Genomic DNA, 24,525 nt, shown 5'->3' on the forward strand with positions numbered 1-24,525 from the left:
AGGTTATCATAAAATTGAATTGGAATCTGACTCTATAGAGGTTATTGAATACATACAATTATGTGACCCAGTTCATTTGGAGTATATGGTCATTACCAAAGCTCAAGCACTTGTACAATGCGACTGAGAGGTTTAGTTGAGGCATGTTCCAAGAGTGATTAATTGAGCCATTGACTGGTTACCAAAATGTGGGTTAGGAGCTTTGCTTGGCTTCTACCAAGTGCTTCAGATTCCTAAAGAACTTGCAAAAATTCTAGATAAGGATTGTAATAATACCACTGGCTATATAGCCTAGTTGGTTTTTGGCTTCGTTTTGTTATCAAAAAAAGAATAGTTAAGAGGTAAAAGCACTCTTTAACACTAAAAATTATCAATAAATATGTGATGGAATATGGATGAGATTTAATTACTTTTATTTAAAATTGTTTTATTAGTATTGTTTGAATAAGGATATTAAATATCCATTAGATTATTTAGGGTTTATTGAGATTTGATTTAGTATCTAGAGATTATTATTATTTCTTTAGTATCTTAGATTTATTTTATCTTTAAGTATTATTTCAAATAAAATAAGATATCTAGACTAGATAGATATCTTATCTTCATCTTTTAAATTATGATTTGATTTAGATTTAGATTTATTATTATTTTATTAGTTTTAGAGCTTTATAAATAATTTTAGAGTTTTTCATTTGTATTCAGCTTTGAGTATTAAATAAGAGTTTTGAAAGTTTCAACCTTCTCTCTATTCTTTCTCTTCCTCCTCCTTTCTCTTTATTTCTCTTTCCCTTTTCCTTCTCGTTTTACATCAATATGACTTTGACTTTTCAACTTCTACAAAAATTTGACATAATTTACTCATAATATTTATGTTATGAAAAGTTGATTTTTTAAACGCATCAAACTCATAATGTGTAATTCATATTCCAATAAAATCTCTTCTTAATTAAGTTGCATATGTTCCTAGAATTAAATGATTTAAATATATTCTTAGAATTTAAAGTTGTAGTAAATTTAAAAAGCTATATTTCTTGTTCACTTAATTTCTTATTTAATTTATTCAATTTATAATTTGTGACAATAATAATATCCCAACACAATTATGACGATCAATTGTCACAAAAAAAAAAAGTAGATCTTATGTATAGTATCTATTTTTTTAAGACAAAAAATTATTCTCTTTTCAAACATCTTTTTTTTATACACTCTTTTCAAATATCTTTATCTGTTTAATAATTAGGCAAAGTTAAATTTTGCTAGTATCAAGTATAGACAAATATATTTTGGGGTCAAAAATTTATAACTCCTTCATTTTACAAATGGAGAATTAAATTGTTAGGAGAGCCGTGGGTCTTATCTTCGCCACTGATTATTGTGTTTGGAATAGAAGAGATAATTGGAAGAAGCTAGGAGATTCAACAACCGATTGATATGCTGCAGAAAACACTGGGAATGAAGAAGCTAGCAGGGAGGCAATAAATACCTGCTAACCGATTGGAAAAAAAACAAGCTTTCAGGGGGGGAAAAAAGGAAGCAAGAATCAATGAGCAATAAGAAAGAAAAAAGCAAAAGAAGGAGTGCAAGAAATTGTAGAATAATTTTTGTGTGTGTATTAATTCCCTTTTTTTTTATAACTGTATTAATTCCATTTTGTTTAAATTCACAATCTCTTCAATTTTAATAACCATAGAAATTTAACGTTTTTATAATCAGCGACTTGGGTGAACATATTTGGCCCCTTTGCTACACTATTTCTGAAAACAAGGAGAGAGTAAATTATTTTAAATGTAATTCTCCCTAATGAAATTGCTTGATTCTTTTTTTTTTTTTTAAGATTTCCCATTTTGGCTGGATTTTGGTACTTAATTGGGCTTTTTTTGGGGCTAGTTAAGGCTTAAGTTTATGCTCACATTGGTTATCAATTTACTAGTTCGAAAACTTGGACTTGGACAAATCGATCCAATCTGATCCGCGTAACAATGCAAAATATCACTCAAATGTCATTAAACAGAATAATCAAGCATTAGGCCTAAGTGAAGCAAATAATCAATATCAACATAGACTAAGGTATACTGACTCATCTCAGCCTCTAGCCAACTCTAGTACACGCAACTCACCAAATAATAAATGTGGTACTATAATCTACAGAGTATCCCATTCATTTACCAAAATATATAGATGCAACAGTTTGCAATGCAATGCCAAGTATTGTGTTGTCGTTTTATAACAAGTGTGACAGCATCAAACCCAGATCTTACAATTTGGTCAGCAATTAAGAGTCAAATCCAATCAAGGAAGGAGAAAAATATTTACTTGTTTCTTTTCGTCCGAACAGAAAATATTACATGTTTGAATCTGGATGAAAATGCTTTTATGTCAGAAAAGAGTTGCAGTTCACAGCAGCCAAGTAGCAATATAAACTTGCAAGACAAGTGTATCATTCTTAAGTCAGATTTGAATGGAAGAGATACAATTTCTGTGCCTGCTATCGATACAAAAAAAAAAAAAAAAAATACACAGTTTCCACAACTCAGTATTACTGACTTCCTAAGAAATAGTTTGTCCAAGTGCATTTTTCCCTAGAGATTTACTGTGGTGTGTCCAGATTCAGCTAATGAATCCATGAAGAATGTAGATAGCCAATCATGAAGATTAAGCCAAGAATACAGTAAAGCTTATACATGAAAGCCTGACCATCTTGTAAAACTTGTAATCTCCTTCCCTTCAGAAACTGCCATTCCTATTCCTCCTCTTCTTCCATCTCCAACACCAGTGTAATACAACCTCCAATCACCTGCATCAGAATCCATTGAAACCAGGTATGGAGATCCTACTCCATCATCATCCCAACAACCTTTCTCCGACGGCTTTAGAACTGCATCATCTTGAAGCCTCACCCATTGCTTCAGTCCATCAGGAGACACAGCCATACCAATACTCCTCCTTCCATCAGCAGCAACACCCTCAAATGCCATCACATAGTTCCCATCCCTCCTGTTTCTGGCTACACATGCATTCATTACTCCGAATTCATCAAAGGAACCGGCTTTTCCTCCTCCTATTATCTTCCCCAGCTTTACCCACCTGATTCCATCCCTTGACCTGGCAATCCCAATAGCATAGTGCCCTTTATCCACATCAAATGAATGGTAGTACATCCTAAGGTCTCCATTTTCATGTAAAACCACTTGTGGTGATGAAATGAACAAAGAATCCCATTCTCCCTCAGACCCAACATCAAATAAGGCTCCACTGTGATGAACCCCTTCAACTCTAGCCCAATGCCTCCCATCTTGGCTTATACACAAACCTGGAAACGACTTCAAGATTCCACCACTTGTTCTATTTTGTTGAATTTTTACACCATTACTGAAATACCCATCTGGGTTTTCCAAAATGAATTCCGAAGAATTGTCAAAAAAATCTATCTTCTCAGAGCTATATCCAGTGTAGTAAAGCCAGTAAACAGCACTAGATGTTCTAACCCTTGAACTTGACATTACCAATACCTCAGAAGGCCTGATGCCTTCTGTGTCAAATGCCCACCAATCCTTACCACAATTCAACACAACACCCACTTCTGAACTCGATTGAGCAGGTCCTCCTCCTCTCTCCCAATGAACCCCATTGCTTGAAATCGCTAATCCAATCGAGTCAGAAGATGGGTTCTCATTGGACTTACCATAATACCACATGTGCCACCTCTCTTCTTCATCGCTAAGAAATCTCTTCACAACCGGCCATCCAATATCTGCACTGTCCCACGAATTTGAAGGACCCAAATCAAACACCAATCCTCTAGATGAAGAAGATGATAATTCGGAAGGAGGACAAGAAACCGCTCCGCTTGAGTCAGATTCCGGTTCCGACGTCTTTTCGCATCCCGAAACAGAATCGATATTAGTGACGGATTCATTGCCAGTCTCGCTATTCGTCTCAGTATCTGGTTTTCTCGAGCAACGAGTGAAGAAACGAGCTCTGCTTTTGGTGCAAGAATTGGAGGAGGAATACAGTGTGACCCTTCTGGGTTTCGTCGATATCCACGTCGACATTAACGATGACGGGTTCGTCAATGTTTGGAAATTGGAAACTGGGATGACATTACAAGCCTTCAGTGCATCCATGGCCGTAGAATGACGAGCTCTTGTGAACCAGTAAACAAAAGAATGGTCAATCTTGAAGAGGGATTTTCGATGTGGACAAAAGAAAATTCTGTGGTGCAAGTCCTAGCTTGAAAGAAGGCAAAGAAATGCAAAGAAGCGACGAGTCTCTGTTTCACCACTTGCAATCGCCAGTTCTTCTAATGTTGTCTTCTTTTAAAGGGAATGAAAGATTTCGGGTTTCACTTCCTCCCTTTCTTTTACTTCTTGGAGAGACTGTATAGTAAAATGTTTCAAACTGTTTTGTTTTTTGGCCAAATATCAAATTATCGGTAAACAAGGAAAAACGATAAAAAAAAAAATTGTGAATAAGTTGAGAGATTAAAAATTATATTTTTTAATAAAATATAATTATAATATAATTTTCAACTTCAAAACATGTAAGATTACAGGAGGGTAATGCCACTGGGCACTGGCCAAAGCAATGTGAAACCTCGAATCTTCGGATTAGGTTTGCGTGTTTACCCAAACAAATAGACTTTTTGTGATTCTACTGGCTTTTCCTTTCCAAAGCGTTATTATTATTATTATTAGATAAATGTCATTTTGACAAATGTGATTGGATTTGTCTTCCAATACCAGCAGTTCTAATTGTAAACTTGTTTATTCCATTATTGTTTTTTTTTTTTACCAAAGTTTATTCCATTATTGTTTAAAAAATGTTTATTCCATTCCATGACGATATGACTTTTAATAAAATAGTAACTTCTCAATCTTGGGTAAATATTGGTTTCAAATCTCTTAAACATATTTAATATTGTATATTAATTTTGTTTGTTTCAACTGTTTTTAAAATGTTTTCTTAAAAATAATTTACAAAAAAATTATATAGTTGATTTAAATTTTTAAAATTAATTAAAATATTAAGAAATCATATTTTTATTTATTTTGAGAAACTACTTTAAACTAGCTTAGCTTCATGTTGCTTATTTTAAGAAGTATCTTATATAATTTGTGGAGTTTGTCAAATTTCTGTACATCTATAATTGGATTAACAGTAACTGAAATTTCTTTTTTTTTTTAATTTTTATATATTGACATTTACAATTTTTTTAACCTTTATACATGACAATATCATGTGGGGCCACATATCAAAAAAAAAAAGTCTAGGATTTACAATAAAAAATTGGCAATATATACTTTTTTTTAATTCTTATTATAAGACATTATTAACTTTTTTAAGGAATTAAAGAAAGATGATTAGGTTATTAGTTTTGTATACAAATATAATGAACTTTCAATTTTATTCTTATTTAAATAATTTTTTAATTTACATTATATTCTTTATCGTAGTTAATGATTTAAATTGTGGTAATCATTAGTAATTAATTTACTTAAAATGTAAAAAAAAGTAGATATGAAATTAGGGAATTTTTTCAGAGATTCAATTTACATAAAATAATAAATTTAAATAAAATAATATTATTTATATTTATATATATATCAGATAAAAAATTTTAAATTTAATTATGTGGGAATACTGATCTTGGAATATTACACTAAAATAAATATTTTTTAAAATTTTCATGCTTTTTATTTAAATTTTATCTTATAAATATTACAATAAATCTAGTTTTTAAATGAAAGATATGCTTTTCTTAATGATTATCAAATGCAAATAACTTTTATCTATTATTAAAAGAATCTTTGAACAATCGAATAGGTACCGAAATTAAAATGTTAGATTCTTAAATTTGAAACATGACAAAATAGTAATTTATATCAAATTTATCAACTTTTTCCTCATCTTCAAGTTAAATGGGATCATGTTCAAGACACCATTTGACACTAAATGTAAATATCTCTTTAGCTAATTAAGATTTTCACCTTAGATCATCATGTTATGAGAGATTACTTCTTCTACTAGATTCAACTCTCACTAAATTCAAATTAATTATTTAACTGCTGCTGAGTATAATCTTGCCATGAATTAAGTCAAAAGAAAAAACTTATATATTTTATATATTTATTTTTAATTAAATCAAAGACATGTTGATCTATGATATATTATTTATTTTATAACGAGTTCTTATTATTAAAATTATTAATATATTAAAATTTATTTATTTTAATTTAATTAGATAAAAATATATTAAGTATATAAAATTATGTACTTAAGTCTTCCCCTTAAGTCAATTATTGAGGTAGATAGGATCATACTATCATTCAAATAGAATTATCAAAAAGTTATTCCTATGTCTAAGCTGAAAATATCATATATCAAGTGTTGTATATAAAAAAAAATTAGTTCCCATTTTAATTTAAAATAATTTTGCTTTCCAACTTCTATAGAATTAGACTTATTTTTTCTATATTGTATGGATTTTGATAAATACATTGCACTATAGATAATTTGTGAAAACAAATGGGATTTAGTGCATATATATTATTGATATTGATATCTTTATGTTAAAAATTTGGGGTAAAAGTAACAAAAAATTAGAAAACAAATCATAAGTAAAAATGGAATTTAAAAAAATAAAATAAGATAGACACAGTTGATCGATTATTGAATTTTATCTTTTGCTTTATTTTGATCAACAAATGAAAAATAAACTTAAAAGGAAATTATTTTACTGTCTTCTTACTCTTGTTTTTTTGCTACTGCAAAATATTTATATGCTTATTAATTACTTTAATTCCATTTCTTTTAATATTTTTCAGGACTCAAAACTCTTCATCCCCCATTCCCTTTAAAATTATTGCAAACTTATGTGTTCTAAACTAATTTCTTTTTATTAATTGATTTTTTTAAAAAATAAGATAAATTTAAAATACTAATTTTTTTTTTATTCTGGCAAACGGATAAGTTCAAGTTGTTGCTTCCGTAACTTCGAAAATAAACAATGAGGAGTCTTTTGTGATTATCTTTTTATTTATCAAGTTGAAAGTTGAGTACTGAAAATCAAAACTGACTGGTTAAAGTTAAAAGAAAGAAAGTGATACTTTCATGACGATTTACACATTTTCTGGATTTTGAGACGGTGATGCCCTTTAACCAAACTACTCAATTTTGCTTTGTAGTACAGGGCTTCTTTTTCTTGGATTATATGCTTGGATAATGTAAAATGATAAATTTATCTCTAAACTATAAGTTATTTTTAATTTTTAAAAATAGTATATTATTATATTTATTATTAATAAATATTAACTTTAATTGTTATTTAACTAAAAAATTATGAAAAAGAATCTAAAATTATAGAGAAGGACTAAGTTTGTAATTTTTTTTATCTTTGTATGTAATTTTGGCTTATTTTTTGTAATTTTTTGATGTTGTAATTTTTAATATCATTTTCTAAAATATTCTGATTAACTAAGGTCAAAATTAATTTTTATTAATGGTAAGGACTACATTGCAATATTTTTAAAAATTAAAGGGAAACATTATATAAGAAAATAGAATTAAAAATGTTGGTAGCCAAATAATTCAAAGGTGAAATTATTTTTTAACTCATATTTAATTATTATAATTTTTTTTTTCTTCATATAATACCAGAAAACGAAAATTTCTTTCCTTGTTGGGAGCATCACAGAGAATGTCTGAAAGAGAGAGAAAGAGATGGCATTCTTACACCCGAAGGAAGGATGCATAAAGATGCGTGGAACGTCCAATCTTCACTCTTTCAGTTTCATCCAATCCCTTTTTCTTTGTTTTATATTCTTTGTTTATAACATTAAGAAAGTTTAAATTTTAAAGGATTAAAATATAATTTTATTTTTAAATTATTTTGAGAGGAATAATTTTACTTATAAACTATTCATTATAATAATGTTGTTCCTAAATTAATCAAATCAAAGTAATGTTATCCCTTCCATTTAAACGTCCTGTAGTTAATAAAATTTACTTTTCATGAGTTAAGATATAATTTTTTTAATTATTTTCAAAGGAGCAATATTGCTCTCACCATTTAAAAATCATAAAATAAATATAAAAATAAAATTATAATAATATTAAATAAAAAAGTATTAAATGTATATATAAAATAAATATAAAAAAATTTATAATATGTTAATAAAATGTCAAAAATTAATAATATTATAGATTATAATTTTATAACTTATCAAATATAAGTGAATATTAGTTAAATTAGATATAAGAAGAGTTAAAGGTATATATGTATTTGCACTTATAACTATCAACCGAAGTTGTCGCTAGTGACTCAATTTGGACTACCATTTTTACAATTGAGGTAGATTGGATAAGAGTTAAGTCGTTATTAAATCAAAAATTGAATTTGAATTGGGAACCGAGAAGCAGTTTTTAGAAAATCAAATGGTTTTAAATATAATATTAAAAAAAGATTAATTTTTTTAAAAAAATAGAAAAATTTAAAAATTAGATCTTATTAAAAGCTAATTTTATTTTTAAATGATTCATATATATATATATATATATAATATGATTTGAGATTATTTTTTATAAAGATGATGATAGTTATAAAGTAAATGTAGATACTTTTAAATTTACTCATATTTAATTTAACTAAGATCCACTTATATTAGATAAGTTATAAAATTATAATTTATATTTTTTCTTATATTTATTTTATATATACCTTTAGTATTTATTTAATATTATTATAATTTTATTTTTATTTATTTTTATAATTTTTAAATGATGAGGACAACCTTGCTCCTCTGAGAATAATTTAAGGGTAAAATTGTACCTTAACTCATAAAAAGTAAATCTCACTAGTTACAATAACAGACATTTAAACCAGTAGCAAAGCTAGGATCTTAAGTTAGAGAGGGCGAAGCCAAGACCTTAGTACAAGAAAAACATTTTTGTCTTTTCAAAATCTATTAAATTTCTTTCTTTTTTTTTCGTCTTTGTTTCTTAATTCAACTTTTAATTATAAATTTGCAAGTGTAATGAGTTAGCAAAATGTATTCAATGAGTTTACTTTTGATTCTCAAATTTTCAATCTTTGTTGTCTTTTTTTCTAACTAATATTCTTAGGACAAGGATGATGCTGGTCTAGTTTAATTAAATTATTTTTTTCTATTTTTTAAAGAATTAATAAATAATATTGGTATTTAGTTATGGTGAAATTATGGGTTAATATTCACTAGACTAAGTTAAAAGTTAAATTTTAGATTTGGATTAAATTTAACATTAAAATGGGTTTAAAGTTTAAAATATTAAAAAATGGGGTGCAAAGTATTAAAAAAAAGAAATAAATTATAAAATATGAAAATATATACCCCAAATATGCTATTTTTATCAAGCACAACACATGGCTCCGCCGCTGTATTCAACCATAGCAAAATTTTCGATCCTTTAAATACGTCTTAATTATCAATTTAATTTTTAGAATTTAATTTTTAATGTTGAGTTTAGCAAATCCTCCTTAATAGATTAAGCTTTAGCCCAAACCGAAATCACATTGTTAAATGGAGCTTATCTGAATATTAATAAAATGCTAGGGGTTTTAAGTGCAATATACCTCCTTTTTTGGGAAAAATCATTTTTATTAACTGCATGTACGTCCAGAAACTACCGAGAGGAATGAGTGGGGGTTATATGATGAGGCGTGAAAGGGTGTTAACTCTCATTCTGGACTTCCGTTTTTTTTTTTTTTTAAGCTTTTAGATGTATTTTAGAAAATGTCTCTCCCCTCCGTTCTCTTCTATACTTCCTCCGTTAAAAAATATAAAATATTTTTAATTAAATTTTATTTTTAATAAAATATTTACTTGTCTTGAAATTAATCATATATTTTTATATTTATCTCTATTTAACAGGATATTTCATCCTAAAATAAATATAAAGTGATTTATTTAATAAGTGCACTCTTAAATAAAAGCAATGATTACTTCTTGAAAGATCAAAAATATCTTATATTTTTAAAAATCTAACCCCTCAAAAAATAATTTATATTCTTTAACAAAAAAAATATTTGTTGTAAAACAAGAACCGAGTTTAAGTAAGTCCATTTGTCCGCATATAAATATAATCCAATGCAACTAACATGCATGTTTGTGGATTCTAAAAACTTACTTTTATCAATTCAATCCCCTGACTTTATGAAAATAAATAAGTAGTTTTTATTATTTTAATATGAGATAACATTGTTAAAATGTATTTACATGAATAATAAAATATTGACTTGGCAATCATGTAGATCACAAAAAGAAATTTACTTATTTAGACAAAAAAAAAAGAATTTACATGTAAATGCCAAGTCATCATAATATTGACTTGTAAGGGAAAACCGAACCAAAGAATAATTTTAAAAAAAGATTTAACTTGTTTTCATTTAGTTTCACACACACTAATAAGTCATTAATACACTTTATATTATATATCATATTTTGAAGACTAATATGTTTTTTTTTTGTTGGGGGCAAGAAAATTGTGTAAACTCTAGACAGTAGAGATTATTTCTCCCTATGTAATGACAGCAAATAGTTGATCCTTTTCAACTAAATTATTACATATACAATGATTGATATTCAAAATTTTATTTCAAAACCTAGAAAAGTAACATGACAACTTAAAAAAAAAAAAGGCAAAGGATTATTTTGATAAAATTAAAATTTAGGAATTGAATACGAGGCAAATTTGACAGGCCAAAAGTTTTATTATCTTCCAATGCGTGTGTATTATAAAAAAAATAATATGTAGTTCTCATATTTTATCTTAATCTTAAACTAAATCTCTATAATTTATTTTATTTTAATCAAGCCTTCATAATTTGATCCATTTTATTTGTTAATCTGTAAAGATTAAAATTTTAAATTTTTTCTTAAAAAATAATATTAAGAATATTCATATTTTTATTAAATATTATATAATTTTAAAATTAATTACATACTTTTTATAACTCAATTTTTATTAAATTACTTCTTCTAAATAATTTTTATAATTACAAATTTTTTATAAAAAATTAAAAAATGTAAATGTTGTATTAAAAATTTTATTTTCATTAAAAATATTAAATCAAATTTTTTATCAACTTTAAATGTGTTTATCATGAAAAAGTTAATCATTCATGAATAATTTTAACCTTTCAAAGATTAACATATATTCCTAAAGGTATGTATAGAGAGCATTACTTTAAAAATGATAACTTTTTAAATAATGCTTAAATTTTTTGAAAGATCGATCTTATGGCTGTCGGTTATAGGGATACATTAAGAAATAAAAAAAAGATTAACATATCTGATGAATGAAATTATATGAGCTTCATTAAAATAAAATAAGCCAAAGAAACCAAATTCAAATTTTTTAAATAATAATAAGAACTTGTGATTTGATTTTTCCTATTTATACATGTATAAATTCTAATTAGCTGTCTTATCAACAGCCCATCTCCCAAACTCTGAGGGGACATGGAACGCATGCCAGTTGGGACTTAATGAGGAAAACGTGTTTCCTTCTCCAATGAAAAATAATCCCATTAAAGTAATCTTAATTCGTTAAAAAAAATAATAATAATAAAGAAACAAGTGCCGTATCATCACTTTGATTTTGTTATTTTGACCCTGCAGCCAAACAACGTAAAAGATATTTGAATTTACTAAACGGACTCAAAAGTTCGCAGTTTTCTGAACAACGATAGGATTTGAATAATCAATTCAGTATGGCAGGTAGGATATGGAAACAAGTGGTGTTGTCATCAATAGATCTACTTGAAAGCAACGTCATACAATATTTATATGATTGCTAATGGTTTCAGGTTTATCAAACCCTATAAGAAAATGGAAAAAAATTATTTATCTGTATAATTTTATTACCTTTAGTTATCGATCCATATACCTTTTTTTTTTTTTTTAATGCTTCAAATCTCTCTAGTTTTTTCTACATGCAATGTTAATCCTTTTAACTTTTAATATTCCTGGGAAACAATGATATGGCACAAAAGATATTAAATTATCTTATATATGACCAACAATATTAATACTTTATTTGGTTGAAGAGAAAATATGGGAGGAAAGAAAACATGAAAGGAAAATAGAAGAAAAAATGTATTTTTTTTCTTGTTTAGATGAAGAAGAAAAAGTGAAAAGAAAGAAAAGTTGGGAAGAAAATGAGTTGTGGGACTCACTGCATTTTTCTCCCAACTTTTCTCCCAAAAGGTGGAGAGATTTTGAGAGTAAATTCTTATTTTCATTACTTATCCTCCTCTCTTTTGCCCGCTTCAACTACATTAGTTCCTCACAAACAATTAAATTTTGATCTCCATGAAAATTGTGTCTTTAGCTTTCAAGAAGTAATTTAATTTTAACTAATTTTAGTATAAATTGATTTGATGATGCTAATTTTAATATAATTAATTTGATTTTAAAAAATAAAAATAAAATTTGCATCTTTAGCTTTCTACATTTTTTTAACAACTAATTTAATTTTAAATTAATTTGAGGATGTTAATTTTAATATCATATATTCTTTCAATTTATTTTTACAAAGATAATTACATTAGATATGATATATATTGATATAAGGGTATTACAATCATCATGTTATTTATTTATTTTTTTTTCTCTTTATTTTCTCCTATCCATCCAAACACAATGAGTGATAACATTTTTTTTTTTAGTTTTCTCTTTTCTCAATTTTCTTTCCTCTCATTTTCTTTTCTCTCAACTTTTTTTCCCATCTAAATGGAAAATAAATCTTATGTAAAATGCTAAAATAAGGATGAGGTGACATCCTAATAGCTTGGTTAAAAAATTGATTTGGGCATTTAACTTTCTTTTAATTGATTAGGACATTTGACACAGGAATAAAAAGCTTGAGTGCTTGATCCACAATGATTCGAAATCACTTTTAGAAGCTAACAAAGCAACAAACATTGTCGTCAAAACTCAACAATCGGTCAAGAAACAATTGTTGACTCATTTTGACTTAGACATGTTAGCATTTTTATTAACATCATCAATTACATGTCAAATAATTTAATACAGGTAGTGCTATATTATCGTTTCTTTAAGAATATTTAAAAGTAGAGGCACTAATGTCATATATAAGAAGACATAGAGGGACCTGAAACATTTAGATAAAAAAAAGTATAAAGACTAATAATAAAATATAACAAAATTACAGTGACAATTATTTATGTTTTTCCTAAAATGTAAAGGGAAGTTTGTCCACATGTGCCTCAAAAGCTTCCAAACCCTTTGTAGCATATGGGGTCCTTTCTTTCATCATATTCTTAGTGTCAGGGGACTGGGCAAAGAAACTCCATGAAAAAGCAGTAAATGCATGGGTTGATAGACAAAATACAGAGTTAAAAAACATCAGGCTGAATCAGAAAGTCAGCAACAACAGTACCAATATGGACATCCTAGAATGAATCAAAAAGGAAGGAATGAGGATGCTTGAATGTAATTTTTGGTTGAACATCTTGCTTTCTACATGATCTGATGAATCAGTACTCAACCAAACTACAATTAAAGCAAATAACATAGTTAGCATTGACTAACCAAAGCTCCTTCACTAATGTTCTGTAGGTTCTCTAACTTCGGTAATCGTTTGCAGTCCCATTCTTTCTCTAAACTCTCTATAATCCTCTTTCTGTTGCTCCACAATCTTACGTATCTCGGGATCATGAAAGCGAGCACGGACATATTTCCTCTCCTCAGCTTGTATCTCCTTAATTGCACTAGGATATGGGTTAGGAGGAGGCTTCTTCCCTTGAAGACGGGCAATTTGTTTCAAGCGAGCATATGCTTTCTTCTTTGCTGCCACCTCAGCCCGATATTCCTTCTGTGAAGCAGAAAAACCAAGTGAATATTAGAGGAGTAAAGGGAAAAACATTTTAACCAATAGGAGTTGGGTCTAGAGGAAGGAGCTAGTCCTCATAATGTGATGAATATTTAGTGCTCCACTGTATTTCAAATAGGATTGTCTCCAACAAAAGAGTACCTATGAGCAATAAAAAAATGGAAAACATTTTGCTAAGTGATAATATTCAGCAAATTAGGAACATACATCGGCTACAGCCATTGCTTGTGCCTCAGTGACCCCCTGCTCTGTTAACTCCAGAATCCTCCCAGCATAAACACGAGATGGAGGAGGATCAAAAGAATTTATCCTGTTGGAACATTAATCATCTATATGAATGAGCAACATAATTAATGCATTTGACTTTTCACTTTCATCATTATGGATTAAATATGTAGGTAGGCCAATGTCTCATTTAAGAAGTCTTCTAACATAAAAGAATGAAACTTGAAAGATTTTGCTCACTCTCGGCAAGCATACATAAGAAACAACTATTCAACCGAGGAACTCTTAGCACACGAATAAAAGCTGCATAAGTTATGATAAGATTCCCTTAAAGATTTATTTGAGACGGAAGTGATAGAAGATAAATTAAATTTAATATTATTATTTTGTTTAAATTTGAATATTTATTTAGGGATTTCATTTAGATACAGTTTTTATCTAGATTTAGATTTAAATACTATTTAGGTTTAGATTTTATTTAATCTCAATGATTCTGAGATTCTGATCTTATTCAGATTCTTATTTAGATTTAGTTATCTAATTATCTATATTTCATTTGTATTTACCTTTATCAATATGACTAACAACTCAGAAGCTAACATATCATCACCAATAAAATAATTCTTAAAACCCTTTGGAGATTCTCCTAAGCACGGCTATTGAGAGAAATATAGAATGAGATTCTTGTTCTATATTATTTCGATAGAATTGTTCTTCCTATTTCCTTTTATCCTGAGCGTTCTAACAATTTGGTATCGGAGCCATGGTTACCACACGTACTGGTCAAGAAAACAATCCATCTGATGACCCATCCAACAACCCCCTAGAAAATAAAACCTACTCGTATCAAACCGTTTAGTAGCCATTGTGTTAAAACTCGAGACTCTTGATTTACTAAAAGAAAAGGTAGATGCCATTTACCAAAAGCAAGATAACAAGGGAGACTCAATGCTGGCAATATTATGAAGAAGAAAGTGAAGACGAGCGTGAATATTGAAGATGCCAACAGACCTCACCACACCAAAATTGAATTTTCAAAATTCAATGAAGGTGACCTATGAGAATGGTTCTTAAAGGTAGAAAAATATTTTAAGTACTATGACACACATGAAGAAGATAAGGTTGATGTGGCATTGATTTATCTAAAAGGAGACGCACTAGATCTGATCGCTTGGATCAACCATGAAAGGACCCTTCATTACTGGGATGAACTTGTGACAGCCTTTCAAGAAAATTTCAGACCTCCCAACTACCAGAATCCTGATGAATTTTTATGTAGCAACAAGCAAGAGGGATCTATACAAGAATATCGTGCTGAGTTTGCCAAACGTTCTGCCTGAGTAAGAAATTGGCCTGAACACTTTTTGCTAGGCATCTTCCTCAATAGCTTGTGAGAAGATTTACAGTTAGATGTACGCATTCATAAGCCTCGATCTGTCTACAAAGCTATAAGCCTTGCCCGGGAATTCGAAACTAAGATGTGTGTGAGTAAGCCCAGACCCAATCAATTTCAGACTCCAAATCAATTTCCTTACTCTGCATCATCAGTCGCACAAGACCAGAAGAGGCCCTCAGATTCGTTCTCAGCCAACCCATACACGAACGCACCACTCGAAGGCTCTAGAATCCTAGTGTCTTCATCTTCATTGGCCAGAACAGCGAGTTCGACAGCGTCTAAAGTCCCCTTTAGGAATACTGCGTGGTAACGAATGAGAGATAAGGGGCTCTGTTTTCACTGTGGAGAGACTTTCCGGCCAGGTCACCACTACAACAACTCGTTTTCATTGTTGGAGATCACTGATAAAGGCGAGGAACCCATTCCTCCTCTCGAAGACGCAGGCATCAAAGAAACTAAGCAGGAAAATGCAGAAATATCATTTAATGCACTCTTAGGTGGCAACACATGCTCCACAATGAAACTAAGGGGTATATTAGGCACACGTGAGGTTCTTTTATTAGTGGACAGTGGCTCTTCGCATAATTTTTTCTTAGATGCATTGGTGCAAGATCTTCTAAGCCCACATAATCTATTTCTTCCTTTGGGGTTCAAATTGGTGATAGTAGTATTGTGCAAAAATATAGAAATTCATCTCACTGGGCTCACCATTAAGGAAGACTTTTACCCTTTTACTCTTGGAGGGGCTGATCTAGTTCTCGGTATTGAGTGGCTAGTATCTCTTAACACGGTACAAGCCAATTGGAATCAACTTTTTATGATTTTTTGGTTGAATGGCAAGAAGTATAAACTCCAGGGAGTTTCGAATAACATTAGCAATACCCAATTTAATTTATTACAAAAAAAAAAAGCTTTCGTTGACTCAAACCAATCCCACTATTTCAACCTAGAGCCACTATTTAAGAAATTTCCATCAGTTTTTGAAGAACCGACCAATTTACCCCCATTCAGAGACCATTCACATGCCCCTTGTTACCAGGAGCCAATCCTCCTAATTTGAGACTGTATAGGTACCCATATTATCAAAAGGCAGAGATTGAGAATCAAGTTGAAGAATTGCTGAAAAAGGGGTTTATCCAACCTAGCTCTAGCCCATTTGCAAGCCCAGTTTTATTAGTCACAAAGAAAGATGGTTCATGGCGTTTTCTGTGTGGGTTACCGAAAATTGAATAGTCTTACAATTCCAGATAAGTATCCCATCCCCAACATTGATGAGTTATTAGATGAATTACATAGGACGGTTTATTTCTCCAAACTTGATCTACATTCTAGATACCAAATTCGAATGTTAAATGAGGATATTCACAAAACAGCATTTCGTACTCATTCTGGGCATTATGAATTCACAGTTATGCCCTTCGGCTTAACTAATGCACCGGCCACTTTTCAAGCTGCTATGAATGATTTATTTCGTCCGTACTTGCAGAAATTTGTATTAGTATTTTTTGATGACATATTGGTGTACAGTTCATCATTTCAACAGCACTAAGATCACTTGCGTACAGTTTTACAAGCCTTGCAGGATAATGTATTTTGTGTTAACTTAAAAAAATGCTTTATTGGGGGGCCAAGAGTTCCTTTTTTAGGACACAAAATTTCTGCACAAGGAGTTGAAGTTGAGGCAGAAAAGGTGGAGGCCGTATGTGAATGGCCTACTCCTAAAAATGTGAAGGAGCTATGTGGTTTTTTAGGCCTTGGAGGGTATTACCGGCATTTTGTCAAAAATTTCGGCATCATCGCCTGCCCACTTATTGAATTGACTAAGAAGGATGCCTTCTTATGGTCGAAGACAAACCTTTAATCGCTTCAAGCTTGAATTAATTATGGCACCTGTCTTGCTGCTGCGAAATTTTGAGAAGGATTTCACAATTGAATGTGATGCATCAACAGAAGGGATTGGAGCTATTCTAATGCAAAATAACCATCCCATTGCTTACTTTAGTAAAAGGTTTTCTGTCTCCAACCATTACAAATCTGCATATGATCGTGAACTCTTAGCATTGGTTCTTGCAATACAAGAATGGCACCATTACCTCCTCGAGAGGCATTTCTTTGTAAGAATGGATCATGCTAGCCTTCAATATTTACTACAACAATGCATCACAACTAATACTCAACAGAAGTTGATCATTAAGCTCTTACCATTTAATTTCACTATCACTCACAAGGCAGGTGTAGATAATAATTCTTTTTGGCAAGAATTATTCCGACTCAATCAGACCGAGTTGAAGATGAGCACTGCTTATCATCTCTAAACAGATGGTCAAACAAAGGTTGTCAACCGATGTCTGGAAGCCTATCTTCGCTGTTTTGCATATGAACAACCCTGGTTATGGCATAGATTCCTTTGTTGGGCTGAATACTTGTACAACATAGGTCATCATGCATCCACTAATTATACTCCTTTCAAGTTGGTGTACGGTAGAGATCCACCTCCCCTGCTTCCTTATGTGAAAGGTGAAACTCCTATAACTGATCTAGAAGATCAATTGGAAACTAGAGATGCCATGCTCAAACTCTTAAAAGATGATTTGAGCAAGGCTCAAGACAGGATGAAGGCCTATGCGGATAGGCATAGGAGGGAAGTCGAGTACGCTGAGGGTGATGTTGTCTAGTTGTGGGTTCAGCCCTTTTGCCAACAATCACTCACAAAGAGGAAATTTGAAAAATTGTGCCCTCGTTTCTTTGGTCCCTATAAGATCCTTAGGCAAATTGGAAAGGTAGCTTATGAATTGGAACTTCCTTCTGATGCTTGAATTCACCTTGTTTTCCATGTGTCTCTCTTACGACCTACGTTTGGGTTGGGTCCACCCGATTCCCCAGCTTCCTTACCCCTCACTGCTGATTTTGAGTTCCATGTGACATCAGATCAAGTCTTAAACCATCACTGGACTTGACATAATTCACTTGGACTATTGGTGCAATGGTATGGACGACCTATTGAAGAATCAAGTTGGGAGGACTATGACCTCTTGCACGCTCAATTTCCCTCTTTTCAACTTGAGGACAAGTTGAGTTTTCAAGTGAGGGGTAATGATAAGATTCCCCTAAAGATTTATTCAAGACGGAAGTGATAGAAGATAAATTAAATTTAATATTATTATTTTTTTAAAATTTGAATATTTATTTAGGGATTTCATTTAGACATTCATTTTTTATCTAGATTTAGATTTAAATACTATTTAGGTTTAGATTTTATTTAATCGCAATTATTTTGAGATTCTGATCTTATTTAGATTCTTATTTAGCTTTAGTTATCTAGTTATCTATATTTCATTTATATTTACCTTTATAAATATGACTAGCAACTCAGAAGCTAACATATCATCATCAATAAAATAGTTCTTAAAACCCTTTGGAAATTCTCCTAAGCGTGGCTATTGAGAGAAATATAGAACGAGATTCTTGTTCCATATTATTTCAATAGAATTGTTCTTCCTATTTCCTTTTATCCTGAGCATTCTAACAAGTTAGTTTGAAGCTGAAAATGATTTTAAAAAAAAAAAATCAAAGCAAAGCAATACAAACCAAGGTGTTGTTCTAGGTTTGATGCCACCTTGGATGCTAACTAAGACACCACCTAGAACGACAATGACAACTTAGTTCATATAATAAAAAATACCTACTGTTTACAGGTAGAAGAATACTTGAAGCCAGTGCACACTTCCAACATCAGAAAAACATACGAGAAAGCAGAGTTTTCTCAAAGCAAAAAGAGACAGGAACATGGTAGGTTTACAAGATGATTGAATCCTCAAATGGACTCAGTCCACCACAAAAAAGGCAGATCCACAAAATTAAAAAGAGAGAATATACAACAATCAAACTTATACTTTCCATCCTTATATTGGAAAGAAACAGAGACTATACTCCACTCAAAGAATAACTCCTAACAATCATTTTATTTTTCAAACTTATACAAGGAGACTAGAAGGAGATATAGAAGAGTAGAGAGCAAGACATCATCCTAGAGCCAAAACAAGGCTCTGAAAAAAGAAAAAAACATAGCCTTAAAACGTAGCAATGTTGTCCAATCCCCAAATGTATCAAACAGAGATGCATCCCTGAGATTTCATCAGTAGGGCCAATTAGAGGTCACAAGCAACGATCCTGATTCCTAATTTCCTATGACACGTCTAAGTGCATTCTTGTGTTTTTACCAAGCAAATGATAAAGTCACAGAAGAAGAGTTTCTGGAAACTAATATAAATTTTGATTTTCTTTTTGAACATTTGCATTATGTCTTTCACATTTTGGAAATATCTAGATCCTTGAGGACCAAGATGTTTTCTTAAGGGTGGTTTGGTTCGAGAGAAGGGGAGGAAAGTTATTGATCCCTTGTTTGGATTGATTAGAAGGGTGGGAAGCTAATAATAAGCTGACAATTTTATCCCTATCAAATTTATGTTGGTTTTTTACTTTTCACTTTGATATATTATTAGAGAAAATAGCCATATTATAATTTATTAATTTCATATTTTAAGGATGTGAATTTGTCCAACTTACATTAATATTTTTTATGAAGAACCTCATCAGCATAACAATAATGAAAAAAAAAATAAATTTAATACATTAAAAAAAATTATATTAAGTTTTATAAGGTGATAAATTTTGTTTTATTGGTGAGAGAAGAAGGCACAATTTTTTTTTCAATATAAGGGTAGTTTGGAATTTTCAAAATAAAAAAAGAAAAATTTAGTTAATAAATATTTTCTCTCTCATCTCCCCTCGAAAAAATACCCCAAATTGGAGGGGACAGTTGGGAGGGGAGTTTCCAATTTTTCAATCAAACATGTGCCCCCCACCCCCCATTTAAATACCAACCAAACAAGGGGAAGAAAGCAACCCCTCTCACCTCCCCTCCCTTCCCCTCTAAAAACCACCCAACCAAACATGCCCTTAAGGATAGTAGTTGTTACAATATAAGTGATGATAGGAAGTGATTAGTTTGGTAGTTAGCAGTTCTTAGGCTGTCATTACAGTTAAGTGCTCCATCCTGAGCATCTTGACTATATATATAAGGGCCACAATACTCATGTAAGCATTGTAAAGTGAATAACAGAGTGAGATGTGGGAAACTCTAGCCAGCATAGAAGGGGAAAAAAAATTACATGCTTAGGATACGTGCTTCCAATCAATTTAAGGCATGTGAATTTTTTATAGATTATTTTTACCATGATAAACTTTTTTTTTAATATTATTAACATTTTAAAATCCACTTGTTTTAATTTGATTGGACGAAAATACATTAATTATATGAGATTAAGTATATAAGTCTTCCCTAACACTGGAACGCCTTTAAAGGCATTTCCTTATAACCAAATATATTTTAAGAGAATAAAACCAACGTGCAGAAGTTCTTAAAGCTCATGTATTTGGTCTGTCACATGATAAGTATGTGTAGCAGACACCTATAGCATGAACACCTATACAAAAAGGAAACCCAAAAACAATCAATTATGACATGAAAGTGCGGGTCCAGGGCTCAAGAGAAACACAAATAAGTTATACTCCTGCACTTTATCAGTGCATCCTATCTAGCACTATAGGTAGAAATTTGCTGCGTTTAAAATGTAATATAGGCTGATATAACCAAAAACAAAATAATTATTGAGCATGGGCACAATTGTACAAAATTCAACAAGAAAAAAGGAGAGAAATAACGTTGACTCAGAAAGATAATAGTGTAAACAAGAGGAATATGTTATGTAATTATTATAAATAAGAAAAGAATTAATGATTAGTTAGGATTTAAATTTATGGTGTGTTTGGATTAATGAGAATTTGGATTTGGACAAAATCCATCATTTGGATAACCAAAAACTTATAGATCATCGAATCCATTTTTTATTATGATTTCTTTGTAATTTCAAATTCCTTCTACATCCTAATCATTTGAAATTCTAGCCTCTTCAAACATCTTGTTCTTCTCACATTTTTCACATTAATGCCTCTACAACTCGTATGTTTTCTCATCCCTCATTCTTATCTCTCATATATTAAAAAATAAAGATAAACTCATCACTCTCAATTCAGTTTTTGTTGTGAATCTCAACTCATCTCTCCTCATTTGAAATTTTTTAAACCACCCAATCAAGGATTTTAAATATAAGATTTAAATGCAAGATTTTAAATCTAAAATTCAAATCCAAATTCATCAATCCAAATGTTACCTTAGATTATTTAAACAGATTTAGATATGATTTAAATTCAAATAGGATCTAATATTTAATTATATTATCACTGTATTAGGAGGATTTGGTTAGATTAGGATATATATTTCGATGAGAGTAATGCCTACAAATAAGAGGCAATAGAGTACCTAATTTCTGACTTTGATTTTCAATGAGAATTGCACATTCAGATTTGCTCTTTCTATCTCTCTGTTTCCTTTCTCTCTCTTTTTCCCTCTCTTTCTCACTCTTTCCAATCTGCATTCCATAACAGAATACAATTCCAGTTATCAATCCAGATTCCAGAAGCCCCATAAAGCGCAGCTTTTATTCCTATTCTACCATGAATCAAAGTGGAGATGACTTTTCTCATAACAAATTAAATTTAGACCATCAGTATTAGTAACAATCCTCAAGGAATGCCTCATCACCCACACAAAATCCAAACTAATTACAATATATCTTACAACAACAGAAGATACAGTATTGGTTACTAATATTGCAAATGGAGATAATAAAGATATAGAAAAAGAGAGCATACTTGATGGCATCATAGTATTTTGAATCCGGATATTTCTTATAAAACTTCCTTATGTAAACATCCTCCGGAAGAGTGATGGTTTTAATTTTACCCTCAGGTCGAGGGAATGATGCGGGCGGTGCTCTGTTAAACACAATAAAATGAGATATTAGAGAATCCCTCATCCTTTGAAAAAGACAATGCGAGGCAGCATAGACATCAAAGCAATCCTTCAATCTTCTTTATGACCAAATTATGAGACTTCATCAAAAACACATGTTCACCGAAAAAATCAACAACACAGCAACCCCACCAGAAAAAACAAAACACAAGCCAGAACAGTAACAAACTCAGTTCTAGTTATCTCCTTATCAAGCTCAACTATCCCTGGCTTGACGGAAATTGATACGTCAACAAATATTCCTGCAATTGTTAAACTCAAGATGTGTAGACCTTGACTATTATACCCAGCACCATACCCCCCTTAATGCTATAATTCTCCTTTCTAATGGACCTAAAAACTATAAGCAAGACAAGAATGCAAAACAGGCTTCCCCTGTCAAAATTTCAAATGTGAATTTTCAACCATACCCCATGAAGTCATGATTCAAAATAACAAAAGGAAAAAAAAACAAAATGCTCCTGGAAATCAAGTTGTTGAACTAAAAGGGTATCAAAATCCGCTTGGAACCATTTAAAGACAGACCCAAAATGAAGGATACCGAACGAGAGGGATGACACATACTGTTCCATGGCTTTGAGCCATAAGGGTTCGGTCTGGGCCAAACCCTTCACGAGCTTTCTGGTTCGACAAAGCAAATCTCCTCTCATAAACGACATTGCGGCTGCTTCTTTCTTCTTCGGCTCGCTCTGTGGCTTGCTCGCCAGCGATCCTGTAAAACCCAATTTACACCGAAGTGGTGGATTCATAGACATAGGCGGACCTATACTACACAGTGTGGGTATCTGCCCCCACTGAAATCTGTGAAATATGCATATTTGATATAATACCCTTTTAATTTTTGTTCCAGATGCTTTGACACAACTCGTGCCAAGTCATTTACAAGATCATACATCACATATACATCGACAATTTTCCAAAATTGATGATAAAATTTAAAACAAAGAAAGAACAGCCACGCAGTGAACAGATGACGCGGGGAACAAATTCAAATCTAGATTCAAAGCCAGATTGAACAAATCAATCTCGCCGAATTTTGGGAGAAGGAAAAGCGAACCTTCTTCACTGCTTGCCCGAGAACAACCAGGCTGGGCTGACAACGGTGGATGGCGTCCGAGGCAGTGTGGAATGCTGGCTCGTCGACGAGGAGGCCAGTATCCGCTTCTCGCGAGAATGGGCTTTATCGGGGTTATAATTAATTTTAGAGTAAAACAACCCTTTTATTTTAGGTTTGTAAAATCACATACTTTCCCGGTAGAGAATATCATTTTATCTCCAACAAATCAATAACTATTTGATTTTGAGAAATTAGTCATGTTATTGCTTTTCTTTTAAAAAAAAAACATGACTAAAACGAAATGATAAATTACTAGTTATTCTGTGTAAATTTTTTATTAGTGAAATTTAATAACTAAAAATTAGTTTCTATTTTTATTGGAAATTGATTAGAACAAAATAGCAAATTGCAAGTTGCTATATACTAATTTTTTAAAGGTTAAGAGTTATTTTTATCCTTAAAATGTACATGAAAAATCACAAATATCCTTAAACTTAATTATGAGTTATTTATATCCTTCAATTTAAAAAAATTTTTATTTTATCATCCTACTATCTTGTCCATCCATTTTTCCATTAATAGGGCCTACTTTTTCTTTTAACTTTTTAATACTTTTTTATTATAAAACATTACTTGTGGGCTTGACATTACTTTTTTAAAATATTTTTATCCTCTCTTCTCTCCTGTCTCTCCCCCCTCAAATCTACAACTCTCTGTCTCACATTCTCTTCTTCTTGTCTCACACTGTCCTTTTCTCTCCCCCTCCTCTTTTCTCTTCCACTGTCACAACCATCACCATCAATCTCTAAGAACAGCCATGATAATCATCTTCACCTCAGCTCCAACAATCAACAAAGGTGCAAGTGACTAATGAGTGACAGCCACCACTAAAGACTTGATTGTATCACCTTTGACTAGCTAGACTTGCACGCCATGATTGCTTAGGTCTGCATGGACATTGAAGACTACAACACATGCTAACGAAGGCCATATAAAGCATGACGGAGCCAACAAAAAGGGTTG

General features: G+C 31.0%; 2 protein-coding genes across 3 annotated transcripts; both read right to left on the bottom strand.

The window, feature by feature from the left end:
- Positions 1-2,435: 2,435 nt before the first annotated feature.
- Positions 2,436-4,282, bottom strand: LOC129322958 (uncharacterized). The gene has a single exon (XM_054969425.1). The coding sequence runs from the start codon at positions 4,122-4,124 to the stop codon at positions 2,676-2,678; it is 1,449 nt and encodes a 482-aa protein (XP_054825400.1). The 5' UTR covers positions 4,125-4,282; the 3' UTR covers positions 2,436-2,675.
- A 9,064-nt stretch (positions 4,283-13,346) lies between these two features.
- Positions 13,347-23,662, bottom strand: LOC129322332 (uncharacterized). Of its 2 annotated transcripts, none has more exons than XM_054968620.1 (5): positions 23,503-23,662; positions 23,010-23,157; positions 22,286-22,408; positions 14,098-14,200; positions 13,347-13,872 (listed from the first exon to the last, which is right to left on the bottom strand). In XM_054968620.1, exons 2-5 carry the CDS (start codon positions 23,102-23,104, stop codon positions 13,603-13,605), a joined length of 591 nt encoding a protein of 196 aa, XP_054824595.1. In that variant the 5' UTR covers positions 23,105-23,157; positions 23,503-23,662; the 3' UTR covers positions 13,347-13,602. The 2 variants fall into 2 exon arrangements, with proteins under 2 accessions (XP_054824595.1, XP_054824594.1); XM_054968619.1 differs by having other exon boundaries at positions 23,010-23,246; positions 23,503-23,622.
- Positions 23,663-24,525: the final 863 nt, after the last annotated feature.

Source organism: Prosopis cineraria, unplaced genomic scaffold, assembly GCF_029017545.1.
Source record: "Prosopis cineraria cultivar Desert tree isolate PC_DT_omini unplaced genomic scaffold, ASM2901754v1 PC10, whole genome shotgun sequence".
NCBI lineage: Eukaryota > Viridiplantae > Streptophyta > Magnoliopsida > Fabales > Fabaceae > Prosopis > Prosopis cineraria.